General features: G+C 37.4%; 1 protein-coding gene across 1 annotated transcript in view; it reads right to left on the bottom strand.

Moving 5' to 3' along the window:
* Positions 1-316: 316 nt before the first annotated feature.
* Positions 317-20,905, bottom strand: part of LOC126187299 (NTF2-related export protein) — a 40,422-nt gene continuing 19,833 nt past the window's right edge. Inside the window, exons 3-4 of the mRNA XM_049928290.1 lie at positions 15,559-15,703; positions 317-562 (exon numbers count right to left, since the gene is read on the bottom strand). Coding sequence (XP_049784247.1) covers positions 396-562; positions 15,559-15,703 — 312 coding nt within the window. The 3' untranslated portion in view covers positions 317-395. The remainder of the gene's footprint in view (positions 563-15,558; positions 15,704-20,905) is intronic.

Here is a 20,905-nt window from a genome sequence, read left to right as displayed (position 1 = left end):
TTTTCACCATAGGCCAATGAGAAAATTCCTGCAATATTAGGAATGGTTGCTTCAAACCATAAGGCACTCATTTCAGCGTGCGAGCGCGCGCGCGCGCACACACACTTGAAATATAGGGCAGTGCTGATCCTCTGTTTAAAAAAAAAAAAAAAAAAAGGGGCGGGGGGAGGAACGGAGGGAGGGACGGATGGAGGGAAGTACTCAGTAACACAAATAGCAATGCAATATTTTAGTATTTCGATATGAATACACTTTCCACTTCTGCAATATTCTGCCGAGATAATTTTTAATCAAAGTGTGTAAAAATAACAATAACAACTTCTTTAAATTTATATTTTTAGCTTAGATAAAACATAAACTTAATTATTACAGTAAGTCAGTCTTTTCCTTTTTTTTTAAGCAACAGGTTCTTGCAGCCTAAAACAATCACTGACGATTTTCCATTTGTCTCCTTCTGCTGTTATAACAAAATTCTGCTGGAATGGCCTTTGTGCCTTATCTTGAAATTTCACAAATCCACTAACTTGTACCACAAACGTAAGCTGACTAGAGACAGCAACATCTGTAATTCAAAGAATATTTTAAAAAAGTATAGTTGTTAAAGATAAACTATCTTACACAATACTGAGAAGCCAATACATGTTGGTGGTGCATATCTATTCACTTGCACTTCCCATATAAGTACTATTAAAGAAATACTGACATATGAATGGAGAGACATTCTTCTCATTACTACAATTTACAATTTTTTTTTGGTGTTGTGGTGATCTTCAGTCAGGAGACCATTATAACAAAATACGGCATTTGACTGTTTTCTGGAAATTGTGTTAAGCTATTAATTATTTTATTATACTCTCCTAACAGGCTTTCTCCTCTCTAGAATTTCAATATTCTTTTATAAAAATAGAAATGAAAATCAAATAATTTGGACGTTCGCTAAAATGCTCCATTCGATTCATGTGATGCCTGTGACGTCACTGGCTAGTTCGCTGCTGCTACTGTCATAATGCTAGTTCACAGTGATGTATTGTTTTGGATTTTACATTTCAGAAAAGTGTTACAAATGGTGTGTAGTACCCAGGGTGTATACGCGGACAAGGAAAAAAAAATTCCCGGATATCCAGGTTAAAAAATATACTGCTTCCCAAGTGAAAATACACTTTTTCCGTGCTAAGTGGCAGTAGGTTTTCTGTAGATTTTCCATCAGAACTGTAAAACTTATCAATCGTTTGAATGGGTAACATTTTATACACTGGCATAGAACTTCCCGGCACATTAAGGGGGAAGGGGAGGGGGGCAAATCGAGATTGCGATGCCCTTTTGTAAGCCAATCATATCTCATGCCACGTGATCTCACCTGCCGATGACAGCAGATATTCAGAGCATAGCACATGTGTTGTAATCACCCAATCACTGTTAAGTAGAACGAACACACAAAGAAAAAATGTTAATGGTTTACATTAATATACATCGTATAGCTACAAGAGAAGCTAAGCTTTCACATGTAATACTTATCTTTTTTTTGCTTGTGTTATACTTTAAGATACACCACACAAATGTGCCAGTAAATTTAAAATAATGACATAAATGTCTGGTATTCTGGGCTTGAAATTCTTCTAAGTGGCTGGTCCTCAAAGTGTTAAGTTTTAAACGAGAGTCAAATGCTCTGTGATTCACAAAATTCATCCCACATTCTCACACGTAACATAATTCATCTCGTGTGAAAGGAAATTTACTTTGAAAGTAGCATGTTTCAAACCAGCATTCGCAGTACTTTCCCAAGACTGTTAGAAATCAGTTCCTTTTAGCAGCTGCCAGAGAGCACCAGAAAACAGACATTATTGCATGTGCGCAGCTGCAGCTATGTAGGAAGCCCACATGTTCATATTTATAATGCCACACGTGGCAGAAGATGAAAACATGCACTTGAAATTCAGCGAACAATTGGAACTAGCCAATACTGTGGAATGAAACACTTTGTTTCAAATAAACTGACTGCCTCAGCGGAAAAGATTAATAAAGTCAAAGTTCTTTAGCAAATTAAGAAAAATAACTTCATTGTTCAGCAAGGCGATTAATGCTTGACTGCCAGAAACGTGGAAATAAAATAAAATCAGAAAACTGAAGCTAATAATATATTTTTACCTTCTGTAATTATGTGAGTGTATTTTAATTCACTTGATAACTCCTGGCCACAGAAATCTGTTTTGTTTTCATTTGATGTGGGAGCTGTAAATGAAGAGGAAAAAGCGAAATCACTTAACATAAACACGGGTCATGTGAAGACCCCCCCCCCCCTCCCACAACTCTGCGCATGCGCGAATCTGGCAGCTAGGGTGCACTAGAATTTTTTTTTTTTTCCATTAGCATCTGACTGCTTGCGGCTGCTGCTAGTACAGCTAACAACCACACTTCAAGCATCTGGAAACGGGAGAAGGTACTGCTCATACGCGAGTCAACTGTGCATGCACATGAGCCCGCTGGCAACTGCTGAAACAAATCTAAAGCAAACAGTTGTGATGTCACACTCATAGAAAGCAGTTTATTGTTACGAAGTATTGCATAGTCTTCACCCTAAGGCTGTTGACATACTTTAGCTGTTTGCAGATGCTTGTGCGCACACGGCGTTTTGTTGTAAATGGCGCATTTCCTTTGTAAATAAAGAAAGTTTTATTTTGTTTTTTCTCTCATTTATATATTATTGTTGCAGTATTATTCTCCAGTAGCAGGATACAGTAACATTCTTTGCTAGAATATCAGTTCTTACCAGTCAAAATTACCTAAAACTAACTGAAAACTGAAACAATGAAAAATTCCTGGAATTCCGAAAAATTCCAGGGTTTTTCCCAGATTTCCCAGGTGGTATACATCTTGAGTACCATACTGTACTAATCCATCTACAGAAACTTCTGAAAAGCTGTTTTTGAGTGTTCTGGAAAACGAGAAGATGTGCAAAATGTGGTTGCACTGTACCAGCAAATTGCCACCACATCAACACACGTTCATGAACTTAATTAAAAATATGTTGCAGAGAGAAGTTAACATTAACATATCTCCGAGATACGCTCTTCCATTGTTACAACAGAGGACAGCAACTCGTCGTGAAAATTGTCGTTTTACGTAACTACGCGGTGAACCAACAAATTTTATAAGACAATGTCCATAGATAACTGGTTTGAATCCAACCTGACAAAAAATTTTAACTTATTTGTAAAATGACTCGACAGTCTTCTCAAATGAAAACCAAATCAAAAGTACAAAACTTCACCACACTGACCAGAAACAGAATATTATTGTGTTTTCCTTGCTGTTTGCATGCGGTTAGTTTTGCAATCACTGTTCATACATGTCACCTTCAAAAAGATATTTTCTAGTTAATGTGACTTTTTACTTTATTAAAAAATATGTTTTTATCTTCTTACTGTGTAACTAGGATCCTTATTGTTTAAACTTTTGCAGTTTCATTATCTTACATAAATATGAAGTGTGCTTCTGACACTAACGTTAGTTTACACTCACAAACATCACAGCCCTTACATTTGTGTCACATCCGTTTTGTACATTTTTTATATCTCTCCATATTTTCTCATCATCCTACACCTCGTTGTAGTGTGCACATATGGTTATATCTTCACTACTACTAATGCTTTCTGAAAAAGTGAATTTTTTGTTCCCAAAGTAAGTGCCTTTATCCTCTGTTGTCCGTTTCTCAGACTAAAACTAATACGAAGCTGTATACAGGGTGTTTATAAATGAATATTGGGGTTTTAATGCTTTATAATATTTATTATATTAAACTTACAGTTATAAATGATACGTAAAATGAAAGAACAACTGAAACAATTTTACCAAGAACCTTATAAATGTTCAATGTGAGCCACACATCAAGGCTATAGCTGAGTTCTTCCCAAATGTTGGTACGTGTGTCTTCAGTGATTGTAGCAAAAGCTGTTTCAATAAGGGTTTCTTAAGTTAGGGAGGTCTGCTGGTAGCGGAGGCACGTACACAAAATCTTTGATGAAGCCCCAAAGGAAAAAAATCGCATGGCGTTAGGTCGGATGAACGCTGGAGGCCATGCGAAGCAAGCCCTGTCATTGGGCCCCTTGCAGCCTATCCAGTGTTTGGGTACAGAGAAGTTCAACCAATTGCGTACTTCACTGTGCCAGTGAGGTGGCGCACCATCTTGCTCGAAAATTAAGTTCTCTGACTCATCTTCTTCCAACTGAGGGAAGAGCCAGTGATCTAGTGTATCAAGGTAAGAACTGCCAGTTACAGTAGGTTCACCAAAAAAGAAAGGCCCATAAACTTTCCGTGGGATACAACACAAGGCACAGTCACTTTAGGGGAATCTCGTTGCATTTGTACCACCTCGTGAGGATTTTCTGAGCCCCAGATGCGCACATTGTGAGTGTTAACATGTCCACTAAGGTGAAAGGTCGATTCATCACTGAAGACAACATGATCCAGAAAATCTTTATCATCATGAAACAACATTTTGTTTGCGAAGTTGACACGTAATACATAGTCTGCCGGCTTTAGAGCCTGTAATAGCTATAAACGGTAAGGACGTAATTGTACGTGTTTTCTTAAAACTTTCCAAACAGTCGACACGGGAACTTGTTATTCACGACTAGCCTTCCGGACTGATTTCTTTGGGCTACGAATGAACAACTCTCTCACTCGTTCAACAGTCTCTCCACTAACTCTTGGTTGTCCTGTGCTCTTCCCTTTACAAAGGCAGCCATCATCTTCAAATTGATGATACCATCTACGAATGTTATCATCACTTGGAGGATCAAAACCGAACTTCAGCCGGAATGCACATTGCACAGTAACTGCAGATTCAGTCTTCGCAAACTGCAAAGCACAAAAAGCTTTCTGTTCACTAGTCGCCATCTTCGCTACTACTGTTGTCTAGCAGATTGCGGCGGAAACATTAGGCACTGCGCATGCACACTGATGCCAAACACGACTGTTTGAGTTGCTCTTTCATTTGACATATCATTTATTACTGTAAGTTTAATGTAATAAATATTATAAAGGATTAAAGCCCTGATATTCATTTATAAAAACCCTGTATAATACAGCCGACAATCAAAACAACTGCTACTATCAGTGCTTGCTAATGCTATTTTTGTATTTCATATAAAACTTTAAAAATATATGATCCTTCCACGTTTCAAACATGTGACCTCTTTCACTACAGCTGAATGCACTACCTGTTGTGCCACAGAACACCTAAAGTATGCTGCGTCTCTGCTGAGTGCCTTCTAAACAGGAAATCAGCACTAAGTTTTACCAAGACTAATTTTGTTGTGTTTTGGGTCGTAGCTCTTGACTGACAGTCAACAATTTAGTTACAATATACAGACACATTTGCAAAAGTTCTAAAAATTCTTTGTTTTGAGCAAGTTTAATGATGTTGCAAGGAGTGAGGAAAAGAATGTCCATCATTGCAAATATTACTGCTCTAAATGGGTGAGGCATAAATGCATCAACTTTCGCAAGGCTTCCACTATCAGCATTCACATAACTCCTTTTTATTGTTAAGTAAAAGTTGTAGCTGCGTTTTCCATCACTAACCAGCTAAACTGTTCACAGTAAAAGTAAGTAAAAACCCTGTAACTTCAGCTAATGCTCCTATAATGTGAGTATAGCTTCGTCTTACTCCTAGCCTGTGACGTCATCAGAGCATCAGCCAGTAACACAGTGTTTTCGATCACATGACCAGATCTTGATATTTAATGATTTTTAAGCTTTAATAACATAAAAATAATATACTGTGAGAATACTGACTGTAAATGCTATTTCAATGTTATAACTGATCAGAATAACAATCTGAACCACATTTTTAATACAGGAAAATAGCCTATTCTCCATGCTACTCTATTCAATCACACACAATTTAAGGAGCCATTGTACAGGCAGTGCTGGCCCATTGAAAAGCTTTGTATTCTGGAATTGTGGGAGTAGTGTACAATTTAAAACTGGTCTGTAGCATAGCCTTAAGTCCAGGGGCAGTTATGCTAAGATTGGAAGGTAAGAAACTGATCTGTAGAGCGGCTCGAAGTCTAGGTTAATAATTGCCAAAATTCACTCCATAATTATTAGGTTTTTCTTTATAAAAACTGAAAGCTGCCTTACATAACGGAGGAATCCCAGAAGTGTTCTTGTCCAAAGGCTGTACATCAACAATGAAAAATATTAGAAGGATTGCATAACAAACTATTACAGAAAAAAATAGGAACACGAAAAACAATCTGGAAAAGATATGAAAAGAACAGGCATTGCAACGATTCCATGAATAAATGCGATCTATTTCATCACTGGGCAACGGAGAGCCCACGAAACACTCTTGACAACACTGGCACACAGCATACGAAACAGGAATAGAAACAAGTTTTTTTTTTTTAAATTCACATGTCACAGGTAGAGGTCTGCGCGGATGCGGATATCCGCGGTGTTTGTTACTTGTTACTTGGCGGATAAAATCGCGACCGGTGCGGATATCCACGGGTCATCTGCAGATAATGAGCAAGGCATCTGCCCAGTACGTATGTTGCAATGTTAGTTGAAAACTTCAAGTCTGTTGACATTCTTGGAATCTTGCTGGGCCCAGGTAGAGCGGATGTCTGTTGTCGTCAGCCCCTGGCTACGACCAACGTAGCTGTACCCAAGAGACCTGCGCCTAATCCGTTTCCGAGACTGTGTCTTTTGTGTGGCATGTGAAGTGCTCTCTGGGTGGCAAACCTGCCCACTGTCTACCAGACAGTGCCCTTTGTAATTTTGCGCCGCTTTCAGTTAGCGCTTTGTAGTGACCATGTGACAATGTGCATCGTAGCAAATATCAGTGAGAGTTCTTTCTTCAAATGAACACCATATCGATGGATACAATTTCGTGTAAGGTGAAAAAAGGTTATTTTACATTAGTGAAGAAAAACAAATTGAAATCGCCAATTTGGAAAAATTTCGGATACGTATTTGATGGCAACGAAAAGATAAAAGATATAGTGGCTTGTTTTGCATGTAAAAAGGTATATTCCTACACTGGACACAAAAGTGGAACTTCAAATTTGCTAAAACATTCGTGTGAGGCTGGACAAAGTAGCATAATTACTTATTTAAATACCAAGAGGGACGTGAAAGTTCCTGAAGTTCCGCCAAATTTGAAGACAGCCGCGACAGAAAAACTTACCAATTTTGTCAGCAAAGACATCTTATCATTCGAAGTTGCGTGTGGATCTGGGCTTCTCGAGACGGCACAGTTTCTTATTGATGTGGGGGCCAAGTACGGTGCAGTGAGTGCTAAGGAACTGCTACCTCATCCAACCACCATATCCAGAAATTTGAAGGAAATGGCCAATCATCTGCGCAAAGCTGTCCCCGCAGAAGTGAAGAATATATTCAGAGATATAGATGGAGCACTCGCTGTTGATTTATGGACTGATTCGTACCGTAAAATAAACTATATGGGAGTGACTGCACATTATGTTAATTATGAAGAAGTGAAACTTGAGGATCGAGTGTTGTGCACCAGAAATTTTGAGACTGTGATTAAAAAAAAAAAAAAAAAAAAAAAAAAAAGAATACAGGAGAAAACATTGAACTTGAATTAATTAAGATTCTACGGTCGTTCGATTTATTCAGTGCTGTGAATAACATCGTGTCGTTACGGATAGAGGTCCAAATATTGTGGTAGCACTTCGCCAATACAAGAGGCTATCGTGCTCAGCACACATTCTTAATAATGTGCTGGAGCACACGACTTGAGGAGACGCGAATGATGAGAAGAGGGACGTGCAGCGACTAATAAATTCTTGTCGAGCTATCACAACTTTCTTTAAAAGATTTGGTCTTCAGAATCGCCTTCAGAAGTAATTGAAAGGAGATATAGACACACGATGGAACAGTAAATTGGATATGTTTGAGTCTATTAATTCACAATGGTTTGAAGTTCTGTCAATTTTGTCAGAGAAAAATCAAGATAATTTGATTGATTCTATAGACAAGAGGATGTTGGAAGATATAATAACCTTTCTGACACCATTTAAAATAGCTTCTTGTGATCTCGAAGCCTCCAAAACCCCTACACTTTATTTCTGTGTGTTGTGGAAGTTAAAACTTCTCTCCTTCCTTGAAAAAAATAATGGCGACTGCCCATTTCTGATAGATGTAAAGAGTACAGCCAAATCTATTTTAATCAGCAAATGGGACATAACAGTAACCCATAAACTGGCAACGTTTTTGAATCCAAAATATAAAAACCTAAAATTTCTTAGCAGTGCCGAAAAAGATGAAGTTGTAAAGGAAACGAAAAATTGTGTTGCGAGAAATCTTCCCAAACTCGCGTACTTCGTGCACTGCATTCCAGTGTCCAGCGTGCCATCTGAGAGAAGCTTCTCTACTGCGGGACAAATAATGCAGGGCCGACGCACGTCCTTGAAGCCACAGACGATTGATGACATCATGTTCCTGCATAGTAATCTTCCAAAGTAAAAAGGTACTTGTACAGCTTCTCTTACTTCACTGTATTTTTTGGGCTTATCTGAATTAGTTACAATTTTTTTTTCATCTGATTCTTTCTTTTACAGAATTTGAATCAGAAGCAAGCAGAAGATGAAAATACTTAATCTGAAGCCTGTGAGTTTTTATTCTAATATTTATAGTAAAGAATTTCCTCGACATATTGTCAGAATTTTTGCTATTCCCAACAAGAACATTTAAGTAGCATTACATAAAAGAAGGAAATATTTAACAAGCAATTTGTTTTGTTGTAATTTTCATATTAAAGAGCTCAATTTTAAGTTTTTACTCTTCGCAACAAGAACATTCAACAGCTAACACGTCAATATTATTAAACTAGGTAATGGTGATCTCATTAAGTGCCTACCTAAATTTTAGTGTGCATTACAGTAACGTTTGCAGCCGCCGAGCATTGTCGCTCTTTGTGAACAGTGAAACAGCCCGGCCGGAGCGGTGGCACGGCGGGCCTTGTAATTAATTACAAGTAGGACTTCAAACTACGGCTCACGACCACCAACGAGCTGTGACTGCGATAGCCCATGAAAGATTATTCTGATCACATTGAAAACTTACAAAATATTCAAATCATCCAAAATAATAATGTGTCTTTTAATTTACCAGCCAATTAGTAAAGATAAGGGCTGAAATTCGTAACAAAATTGAACATTTTAAGTGTAACTCGATATTGCTTAACAGGGAACAGTGCCTAACATTTGTAGTTATGGGACAGTGGTTTTTATATAGACGTCTTGAAATCGTTTGCAGTTCCATTAAACTCTGAAAAAAATTATTTTTTAACGTTTAAAGTATTAACTGCGAAATCTACTGCAAATTTTGTCTTAGTAATTTAGACCAATGTTGAGGATGTTTTAAAGTGTGAAAAACTTTGTTTAGTTGAGAATGAAACAGACATTTCATTTATCGCTAGGTCTTAATTCGATAAATCAGCCAAAAGGTGAGGTTCGAGATTTCAATCGTATTTTTAGCTAAAGCTAAATGGACTCCTAATTTCTATAACCACTGATTTTGTTGTCACTCTTTGGAAGACGAGTTATTTCTTCCAGACAACGTCAATTATTGCTGGCAGTTCAACTTTTTCACAGGTGCGCCAGCGTTTAGCAGTGTAGGCCTAATACTGTAAATATTTTCATCTGGAAATGACGAGGACTGAACGCGTAAGCTATAATATAATCATCAGCTGACATGAATGGCTTCAAAATTTGACACATCCAAGCAGTGAGTACAAAAAAACTGTCGGTAAATGATGCAATGTGCTAGCAACAGTTTAAAACCATCGTCATTTTCAGCTACCTTGGCACAAGAGCAGTGAAATATAATTGTTTCTATACACGTATTTTGATCATTTAATACTATTACACTGAATTTTACTTTTTTAAATAGTGCTTTCAATCGCACGAGATTCGAGCCGCTATTGTGTGTGCTCCGGAGCACCAATGCTTTCCTGTTTGGAATGGTCTGCTTTAGAGTAGGTATAGAGCATTTCCTGTGATTTAAGAAGTCAAAAGTAGTTAAGTTGTCACAGAAATGGCACCCTAACAATAACTACGTTATTACATACCATAATTCTAAGTACTTCTGTCTATTACTATTAATTACTCATCCAAAATTTAAATATATGCGGATGCGGATTAATTGCTACGGATGCGCATTAGGACCTTGCGGATGCGGATTGCACTTTTCTTATCCGCGCAGACCTCTAGTCACAGGTGTATCTACTGTAAATTATAATGATCCAAATAAACAGCATCCTAACATTGGTGCTATGTAGCATCTAACTCAGAATGGACAGTATTTTGTTTCCTACTGTGAATGTGCTGTTCCTGAAGTGTTTCCTCTGCAAAACACATGGCAATAAGGTGCATATAGTCTAGTTTGTTCTCAGTCAAAGCAGCTGCCAGTAGCAGCTGAAACACGAACTTTGACTAAAGAAGTGTTAAAATTAAGAAATTGGCCAGCGAACATATTGTAATGTAAAATATGTATGTTGTCTAACCAGAAAAAGAATAATTAAGTGAATGTAGTGACTCCATTAATACACAATATTTTTAGGGGAATGAATATCAACAAAGAAGTTTGCAAAGATGAAATCTCTGATGTATTTGGGTTGCGAAAGATGCATAGGTACAATTTAAACAAATGAGCAACTGCTCTACAGTTACTGTTGAATTAATCCATTCAGTTCCCGTTGGACCAAAGAGTACAGCACATGTTTGGGGCTGCAGGTACGAAAAGGACATAGCCAAAGGGAGGGTCCTGGGTCTGGACACCCCTATCACCTAACTGAAATTACGTGTATTATATTTGCCATGTAGCAAATCTGGAAGATATTTTGATTTTCAGTCACACGATGAAAAAGTGGTATGCAGTAGTCAAGACCATCGATAAATTAACTATCCATATCGCTACTTGCTGTTACGATCCCTCCTTTAGCTAAGACAACTACTGGCATTGTTGCCTTTACTTGAGCTCAGTAGTTGTTTTGTTAATCAGGTAAGTTCTTACTTGCAGCTGAATTTAATGTAAGTGCTACCGTTTATTGATTTTGTGCTGTTATGGTACCTTCTAATTATGGGTAAGTTTGTAGCAAGAAAGAAGAAGAAAACGGATTTTATTCGTCCATTTGCACTAAGGTAAGTTCAAAATACATATGCACCACTATAACAGCCTAATTACCTACATATAGCAGTTTAATGTTAGTACTGAAGTCTTTATTTGGAGACTGGCAGAACTTTGGAGTTTCAGTATTTCACAAGGTAGTGGAGTGGTAAACATCCTTACAAATAACATTAAATACAAATCAATGCACAAAAATATGCTTCGATTTGCCAGTGTAGCCCAAACCTCACGCTGGTTAACAAAAACATTGTGCAAATGGTGATCGTTGCATTTCTTTAAAAAAAGTTGCACAAAATTCTATCAGTGGTAGCCCACCTGGGAAAATATCATCCAATCTGGTTGCCCAGATGGTACTCAATTATGAAGATCAGTTCCGATATGGAACAATGAGGAGTAGCTTGTGGAGAGCAGAAGGGGTATGTGATAGCTCAGTCTATAGTTCATTCATTTCTAAAACAAAATAAATGTGATAAATGACAACTTATGTTGTAGAGGAGTTTATTAGCATCACAGACTGTATAACCATATTATCATGAATAAATACCAACTCATTTATGAGGTTGCAAACATTAGAGGTCTAGCTGAAATCAATGCTAAGATCCCAAAACTGTAGTTGATAACATTTCTGTAGTTTGTTTTGTTTTATAAATAAATTTGATTGCTACAGTTTCAAGTTGACTGTTCAAATAATAATTTTTAAAGAAGTTCATCACTTGAGAAACTTGAAGAAATTCAATGAAATGAAAGATACTTTAATAAAATTTGAGACTGAACTGAGGAACTTGGTACACTTTATGTATTGAAGGAATTCTCACACTTCGTTTCAGATAAGTTGTAAATTTAAATACAAGATAGTAGAAGGAGAAAAATAGCTATTGTCAAGAGAGGTTTGAACTCGTTTAACTTTATAAGTTTCAACCCAATGTTTTAGATTCTTCTGTTTTACGAGAGTGAACCTTATATTACATGACTGAGCCGTGTTTTGTTAGCAAAGAGAAATACTTTATATTAGAATTTTAATTCATTTTTCACTAGAAATAAGTTATCATATTGCCACATAATGAAATACTTAACTGTTCATTTGGGTACTATATTGCAAAAAATATATGTTATACCTTTTTTAAGTAAAGCTTTTCTTTCTTAATTTTATAGACCAAATACTATTTGCATGAAAGCCTCCCGAAACTGAGAGCCTCCTGAAAGCAAATTATTTACACAAAATTAAAAAATTAAAAATGTGTTTTCAGAATAAATGAGAAACATGGGACTTTTGAAGATGCTCTTTAACAAACTGGACCAATCCCCCACCTTTCTGGCAAAATCCTAGCTACAGCCCTGCATGTACATACACTATGTGATCAGAAGTATTGGGACACCAGCAAAAACAAACGTTTTTCATATTAGGTACATTGTGCTGCCACCTACTACCAGGTACTCCATATCAGCGACCACAGTAGTCATTAGATATCGTGAGAAAGCTCCGCGGCACTCATGGACCCAGATAGAATTGGAAGGAGAATCAGCATTGGCCATATTTTTTGTTTTATTATCCACAAAATCGATTTTCGGTCACTTAGTGATCATTTTCAGTGCTGTAATATACATTTAAAATTTGTAGGCACTGGTATCAACAAGCTTAGAGTGATCACATAAACTATTGATACCAGTGCCTACCAATTTTAAATGTATATTACAGCACTGAAAATGATCACTAAGTGACCGAAAATCGATTTTGTGGATAATAAAACAAAAAATACAGCCAATGCTGATTCTCCTTCCAATTCTATCAACTATTTGGTCGTGGTGTACAGAACACTCCATGGAGTCGCCAATCAACTCATGGACTCATTTCACGTGGTCAGGTGATTGGGTGTCAATTACATCATATGTCTGTATGCAAGATTTCCACAGTCTTTAACATCCCTAGGTCCACTGTTTCTGATGTGATAGTGAAGTGGAAACGTGAAGGGACATATACAGCACAAAAGTGTACAGGCCGACCTCGACTGTTGCCGGACAGAGACCACAGATAGTTGAAGAAGATCGTAATGCGTAATAGGCAGACATTTATCCAGACCATCACACAGGAATTCCAAACTGCATCAGAATCCACTGCAAGTACTACAACAGTTAGGCGAGAGGTGAGAAAACTTCGATTTCATGGTCGAGCGGCTGCTTACAAGCCACACATCACACCGGTAAATGCCAAAGGATGCCTCACTTGGTGTAAGGACCATAAAAATTGGATGATTGATCAGTGGAAAAACGCTGTGTGAAGTGATGAATCACAGTACATAATATGGCAATCCGATGGCAGGGTGTGGGTGTGCCGAATGCCCGGTGAACGTCATCTGCCAGTGTGAGTAGTGTCAACAGTAAAATTCACAGGTGGTGATGTTATAGTGTGGTCTTGTTTTTCATGGAGGGGGCTTGCACCCCTTGTTGTTTTGCATGGCACTATCACAGCACAGGCCTACATTGATGTTTTAAGCATCTTCTTGCTTCGCACTATTGAAGAGCAATTTGGGGACGGCGACTGAGCAACACGCTCAAGCACCTGTTCATAATGCTTGGCCCGTGGCGGAGTGGTTACACGACAAAAACATCCCTGTAATGGGCTGGCCTGCACAGAGTCCTGACCTGAACCCTAGAGAACACATTTGGGATGTTTTGGAACACTGCCTTCATGCCATGCCTCACTGACCGACATCAATACCTCTCCTCAGTGCAGCATTCCACAAAGAATGGGTTGCCATTCCCCAAGAAACCTTCCAGTACCTGATTGAACATATGCCTGCAAGAGAGGAAGCTGTCATCAAGGCTAAGGGTGGGCCAACACCATACTGAATTCCAGCGTTACTGATGGAGGGCGCCACGAACTTGTAAGTATCTTTCAGCCAGGTGTCTGGATACTTTTGATCACATAGCGTATGTTATGTGCATCTCACTAATCTGATAGATAACACAAAATTATTGCACAAAAAATAAATTAAGAGAAAACCATTGTTTGGCAGGTCTTTTAAATTGTAATGATAATTTTTACACAAATGTCGGTCCCACCTCAACTAACAAAGTGATCACATGGCAATCAGATTTTTGTAATTTTTTGTATTTGTAGTACATGAAGTTCAGAACTCAAACATACCTCTCCCAAAGCAGTTTGATGTAACACTGAAATATTCTTGAGAAAATCGACTTTGAAATTTTCCAATTGTGTTTAATATACTAAAATATATTTTTTGATAAACAGCATGGCTCTGTGGTAGAGTGCTCGCTCCTTGTTCAGTTCCATATGGAATCAAATTTTTAAACAAACATGCATGTTCTAGGAGCATTTCCATGACCCATAAAATACATAATGCATATGAGACTGGTAATTACTAGATCTGTAAAGTTTGAATACCTATATCATTTAAATATAGAATTCATAAAATATATGCAAATTAACACAGCTAATTGTCATTTTTAAGAAAAATGTGTGTCCTCTTATTTCTAATTATATACTGCACATAAAAATCTCCTTCTCATTGCAAACAAAAATTGTTAATTACGCATCTGTTATAAAAGACTGAAGAGTTAAAAAAGTTTTAAATTGATTTTTTTAATTGTTTCGTATTTTACACTTCACACACATGCTCATAAAACATGCACCTTTGTTAAAAAATTTGATTCTGCCAGGATTCAAATATGTTGTCTCCCCCATGCGTCTGGCGAGCACTCTACCACTTAGCCACAATGCTTATCAAAGGAATGCCACCTCAGTTTAGCGTATAAAAAGGCTCGGAAAACTTCGAAGACAATTTTATGAAGTGTTTTTGAGAGTTGCTACAAACTGCTTTGGAAATGGTATATTTCAGTTCTGAACTTCACGTACCATAAGTATAAAAAACTACAAAAATTCTGCATGTAGTACACTAGTGGGAATCAAATACAAGCAATTTTTCAATTTATCATGCAGTTTCAGTCTTCTACATGAACAAATCCTAACAAGAACACTAACTTTGTGTCCACAGATTCTTCTGTAAGAAAAAAGAATGGAAAAGTGCTGATGCAAATGGGACTGTTCAAGGGGTACCACAACATCACCCTAATGCTTGGTCAAACACGGAACATGACAGGTCCAAACAAATATTATCCTACCCGCTGCTTTATACCTTGATCCAAATTCTTGAGTGATTTCTCCACTTATACCTCAAAAGGCTCAATTCCTTCTAAACCATTCCTGGACAAAGGAATCTGAATCTGTTTATTGTGACTGTCAACAAACGACCAGACAGGTTTTTTCTGTTATTTTACTGACTGTTGTCTTAGCTGGCATGCATCTTTCTTTACTGTAGACCTATTCTCAGACTAAGGTAATAAAATTGTCCTGAAGAAAATTTATGCCAATTTATTTACCTATTACTGGTTGAGCATCAAGTGATGTCAATCTATGTTCTGTAGACGGTAACTGCTCATAGAACTTCTGAATTTGGTCTTTACCAACAGTTCCATTTCCATTCCAAGAAAGGATCCCAGTATCTAAATAATATTTAGACATCAGCTGAAAAACAGAAACATGAGCTGTAAAACAGAACAAACAAGTCCACAGGCAGCTGCTTCATTTACACTCTACATTGTAACCAAGATAGATATTATTAATATCATATACACTCCTGCTGAAGTAACAGAAAACTAAGATCATTATTATCCTCACATGTGGTACTATAGTCTGTAAGGCTGATTTCAGCAAAGTGCCCAAAATGCAGTACACAAAAACACTTGCAAATCAAACAATAACAGCAAAGGTGGCGTCTAATCTTCATTATTACAGAACTAATTTGGTTCTAAAAAATGCATAAGAATGGAAGCATTATGGTGCCTTAATTTCAGAACTGTGTGCACTTCATTGTCTTCCAAGACATCTGCCACTCTTGAGAGTGTTGACTCATGGAAAAAAATGAACTGGAACAACCGGTGAAAACAGCAAATCATTGCAGAAAATAAATGTAAGTGTGATTTGTCAAAGCATGTTGCTGGGGATTATATCAATATACTATGGTACGGTAGCTAATCACCACATAGAGGAGATGCTGAGTCAAAGACAGATACAATAAAAAGATTGCTAAAGGCCTTCTTCTAAAGTAGATCTCTCTCTCTCTCTCTCTCTCTCTCTCTCACACACACACACACACACACAATCAAGCAGGCACAGCTGAGACATACATGACTACTGCCTCTGGTCACAGCAGCCAGACTGAACAACTCTCTCCGTCTGGCCTAGCAACCTATCCTTTTCATGATACTGTCATTAGCCATGTTAGTGGGGTACAATCAACCAATTTATTGTTAGCTTACACAGCCAATGTATTCAAGCTATGGTGATGTTAAAATAGAATTCCCATCTGCCTGTATGTATCAAACAGAAAGGAATGTTGCAGATAGTAGGCAACGTGTGAACTGTGGCATGACTGTGTATCGAGCAGTAGTTGTTTGCTACATTCATAACATGAAGGGAGTAATATTACCCACTGCGAGACTGATGATACCAGTCAGTCAGTTTAATTATGATAAGATCACTCAGCCTGCCCTCCCCACAAATGAACTGTGAAGTATTTTGAGTACATTGAAATGAGCTCCTCCTTTGCCTTGCAAGTTTCATGGAGTACGCATGAACCAAAAGTTAAAGAAGCTGATGTGGAACAACTGATTCGTTATGAACAGCAAAGATCCATATAAAATGTGTACTTTGTGTTCACAAGACATTAGCACTGAACAGGGTCTCTATGTTGCTAAGCTGGTGTCTTAGATAAATTGCTTACTCACACTGGTACTGCTTGGACGTAATACAATCCTTTTAACAGCTAATAATGATTAGTAATGCAAAAAGTGCATCATTGGAATCAAAAGTAAAGTTAATACTGTGAAACACATAATGCCCTAAGCAAGGAAGAAGAAAGACTTTCTCCAACTGAATCATGTACATGCAATTAGGGTTACAATCTTTGGCATAGTATCCACTGCAGCACAGTGCAGAGGGTACCAGTGAAAAATAGGACATAATCTCTCTTCTAAATATGTTGCTGCATTAACCATGTCTCCTGTCCCTATACTCAGTAGTGGTGGTGGTAGCAGCAGCAGCAGCATTACTCATCCACAGATCATTTTTATAAAAATAATGATCATGTCAGGATTACAGTTTCAAAACAGAAAACATAATTCATATTTTCAGGCTTTTAATTACTTACAGGTCTAATTGGACAAGGATATGGCAGTCTATCATCATTATCGCAGATGGAAGACATAAAAAAAAATCTGCTATGTGTAACATAATTTAACAACAGTACACATTATGCAAAATTCTATAATGTTATGATTAATCGTAGGAAGCTCAAGACCGATGACCAGGTTTTGCCAGTTTATATGCTTATTTTATATGCCAGTTTATATGCTTTTAGTTGCACATAAGACTGAAAAAAGCAACATCACAGTGGTCAGTTCAACAACATATTCTTAATGACCACACCTGGACAAGTAGCTCTATGCACCTATGGGTGCGCACACAGAATGCTGGTTAGCCTGCTTATCAAGGTGCAGCAGTCTCGTTAGCAGAATGTTATGCACGCTCGTTTAGCTCTGCAGTCTTTCTTACATAGTTTTACAGAAACTATTCAGAAAAAATTGATTTTTATATTATATATAGTTTTATATGTCAGCTTAGTGGTGAACTGCCTATCATCTCACTAATGGTCGTACGTATTGTGACATTCACGTTTAGACGTAAGTAAGATGCTGCACTGAATTCGAAAAAGTTTGCAATGAAAAATATGGGTCACTATGATTTTGTGTTTGGTGCATATTATACCATGAGTTGTTGCGAGTGAAAGTTTGCTACGATATTGAATTTTTTTTAGACTTAGGAGGAAGTGCCTGACTGTCTCTCCAGTCTCGAAAAAAAGGAATTTACGCAGCACATTCACTTCCAAATGCATGCACGCAAGAATGAAATATTCATAATATATCTCCTAAACCGCTCGAAATATCACAATGAGATTTTGGCCAATTGTAGCAATATGGAACCTTCTTACCTACTTCGATACAGCCAAAGTTACAGTTTTTATTTGTCTTTTTTTCCCCCAATCAAGTGCTGTGATTTTTGAAAAGCCATTAATAGCCAATCAAAAGATAATTTGCCAGTATGAAAATTAACATGAAATTTGATCTCTTACGTTACAGTAAACTGACGCAATGAGAATTTCCATGTGGAACTGACCTCTCTGGCTGCTTATTGCTTCTTTAATAAGACACACGGTTTCAGAATTCTGTTGCAATAGCTATTGAAAGGTGAGTTTGTGCTATTTATACTATGTTTTGGCAAAAGCAAAATTTAATGGGGCAATTAGGTAAATGCATGTGTCACTCAAAACTCATCACTGATGACTCTTTCTGGGGTGGGGGGAGTTTAGCAACACAGATAAAAAAAATTACCAATTCTCTTCCAATTTCAGGGGAATCTTGCAACCCAGTGTATCTTTAATAATGAACAGCTGAGACTGAAATTTACCAAAGGATTTCCTTTCTACACCTCAGTTATATTTGACATATGAAAAATCACACCAAATAGCACACCATCTACCCGTTCCTATCCCTGTACAGAGTGAGGAAGTAAATCTGCTTACTACAATGTCTTTTAATTCTCCAGTGGTATTGACTTTGATGAATAGTTGGCAAGGTTCTTCAAGTTATCAGTGTGTTCACAGCTTCAGAGTTACAAAATGTTTTACTGGATCTACTCTTGTTGGGGGGGGGGGGGGGGGGGGGGGGTGGCGGCACTACCCTATTAGAAAATAAAATTGCAGCACTTTACTCCGAATGGTGATAGGAACAAAAAGATGGTACACAATATTTGCTGCAAATTAGTCTCATACTTCTCAGATGAAGGGAGAAAATTCTTTGGTAAGTTTACATTCCACTTGTTCACTATTAAAAAGACAATGGTTTACGATATTTTTGTCTGAAGAGTTAATCTTTTATCAATTCAAGAAGCATCATCAGCTACAAGTAATGGCTACATTTCTCTTGTTGACAGGTTTCATTTTGCTTCTTTTACTAAAATGCAGTATAATTTGGACAAACTCGCCTTGCAGTCGCTATTGTGACATAATTCTGACACAGAGTCATATTAAACTGTCAATGGGGACCAGAGAGGCAAATAACTTATGGAAAACTTCACTGTTTCAGTTCTCAGTAAAGTAAGAGAAGAAATTTCATGTGTATTTTCATACTTGCACATCCTCTTTTCAATAGATGCTGAGATTCCTAAAAAAAAAAAAGTTACGGTACTGGGTTAAAAAAAAAAATTGAAATAAAAGCCATAGCTTCTGCTATATTGCCGCAGATAAGGAAGTTCTGTACGTTAAGTATATAGCAAAATACCTTACTTCTCGCGTGCTATCACTTGCCAAAATCTCACATCGATATCTCGTATGAGGGATGTTTTAATATTTCATTCTCGTATATGTGTGATCAGAAGTGAATGTGCCACAAATTCCATTTAAGATTGGAGACAGAGAAAGACCTCCTCCCAAATCTACAGCAAGCTGCAATATTTTAACTAAATTTCATATGGTGTAATATGAACCAATAATGACTCATAGTAACTCCTATTTTTCATTGCAAACTTTTCGAATTTCTCAAAGTGTTGTACTTAAATGTGAATATCACATTAAGGATAACTGTTATCGAAATTTTGGGCACTTCATCATGAAGCTGACATATAACGCTAAAAGTAACGTTAAAATCAATTTTTTTGCTGATTAATTTCCTTACAAGCATTTGAGAAAGATTGCAGGGCATGCACATCGGTTCTGTCAGCACAGCGCTTTGCCAATCGGGGTATCGAAAGTGGGCAAAGAATGTCTAGTTAATTCCGGCTCGCTGGCAGATGTGGGGCTGTACCTGTCAGTGCCATCACCTGTGTTGTGTGCTGCCTCATTAAATAAAAAGGGGATATTTTCCGAACTAGGTCAAGCTGCCTCACACTGGGCCACATGCACAGGCAGCCTGTTTACTTTCCACGCGCATCCTTACTTTTTTCTGTACGTTACAAGTTTCTTGAGTTTCGTAGCCAGATCCCAACAGCTCATGTTTCTTCTGGCACGCAAGTTCTATTTTTTCCTGCACCTCTTCATTCCGCACTTGATCCATCCATCATCCATACACAGCACCGTATGTTAAACACTTCCAGCTTTGCTAGGAGGTACATCACATCTGTACAGTGATTTACTTTAAACGTACAATTTCAACCACTTGTAACAGTTTGATCTCACTCACTGAATTGTCTTTTTCCGCCATTCACTAATTCAGGACATGTGTGCCATCTTTTTTTAATTCAAGTTCATAAAACAGATCTCAAACTTATGAACATCCTGTACTACCATGGTGAATTTTCCTGCTCATTATATATTTCTACTGGTGTAATATTTAGTCTGCATCTTCTCTCTTTCAATTAACTTCAGAGGCATATTCTGAAAAATGAAAATCAAACTATAAATCTATAGCCATGTGAGGATTTGAGCCATCTGCCCTTCCCAAATACAAATCCACCTCATTGAATTTCATTTGGAGTGGATTTTAGATATTTTAATTTCTTCTGTTAAGTATTTACAGATTTGGCCAATTTCACTCTGCTGCTGACCAAGGTATGTTCTTCTTAGTATGTTTATATATAATAAAATACGACAGACATGTCAGTTCCTGTTTAGGG

This window comes from Schistocerca cancellata, chromosome 5 (assembly GCF_023864275.1).
Source record: "Schistocerca cancellata isolate TAMUIC-IGC-003103 chromosome 5, iqSchCanc2.1, whole genome shotgun sequence".
NCBI lineage: Eukaryota > Metazoa > Arthropoda > Insecta > Orthoptera > Acrididae > Schistocerca > Schistocerca cancellata.
The sequence above is the reverse complement of the archived record's forward strand: the minus strand, read 5'-3'. Positions and strand labels throughout refer to the sequence as shown.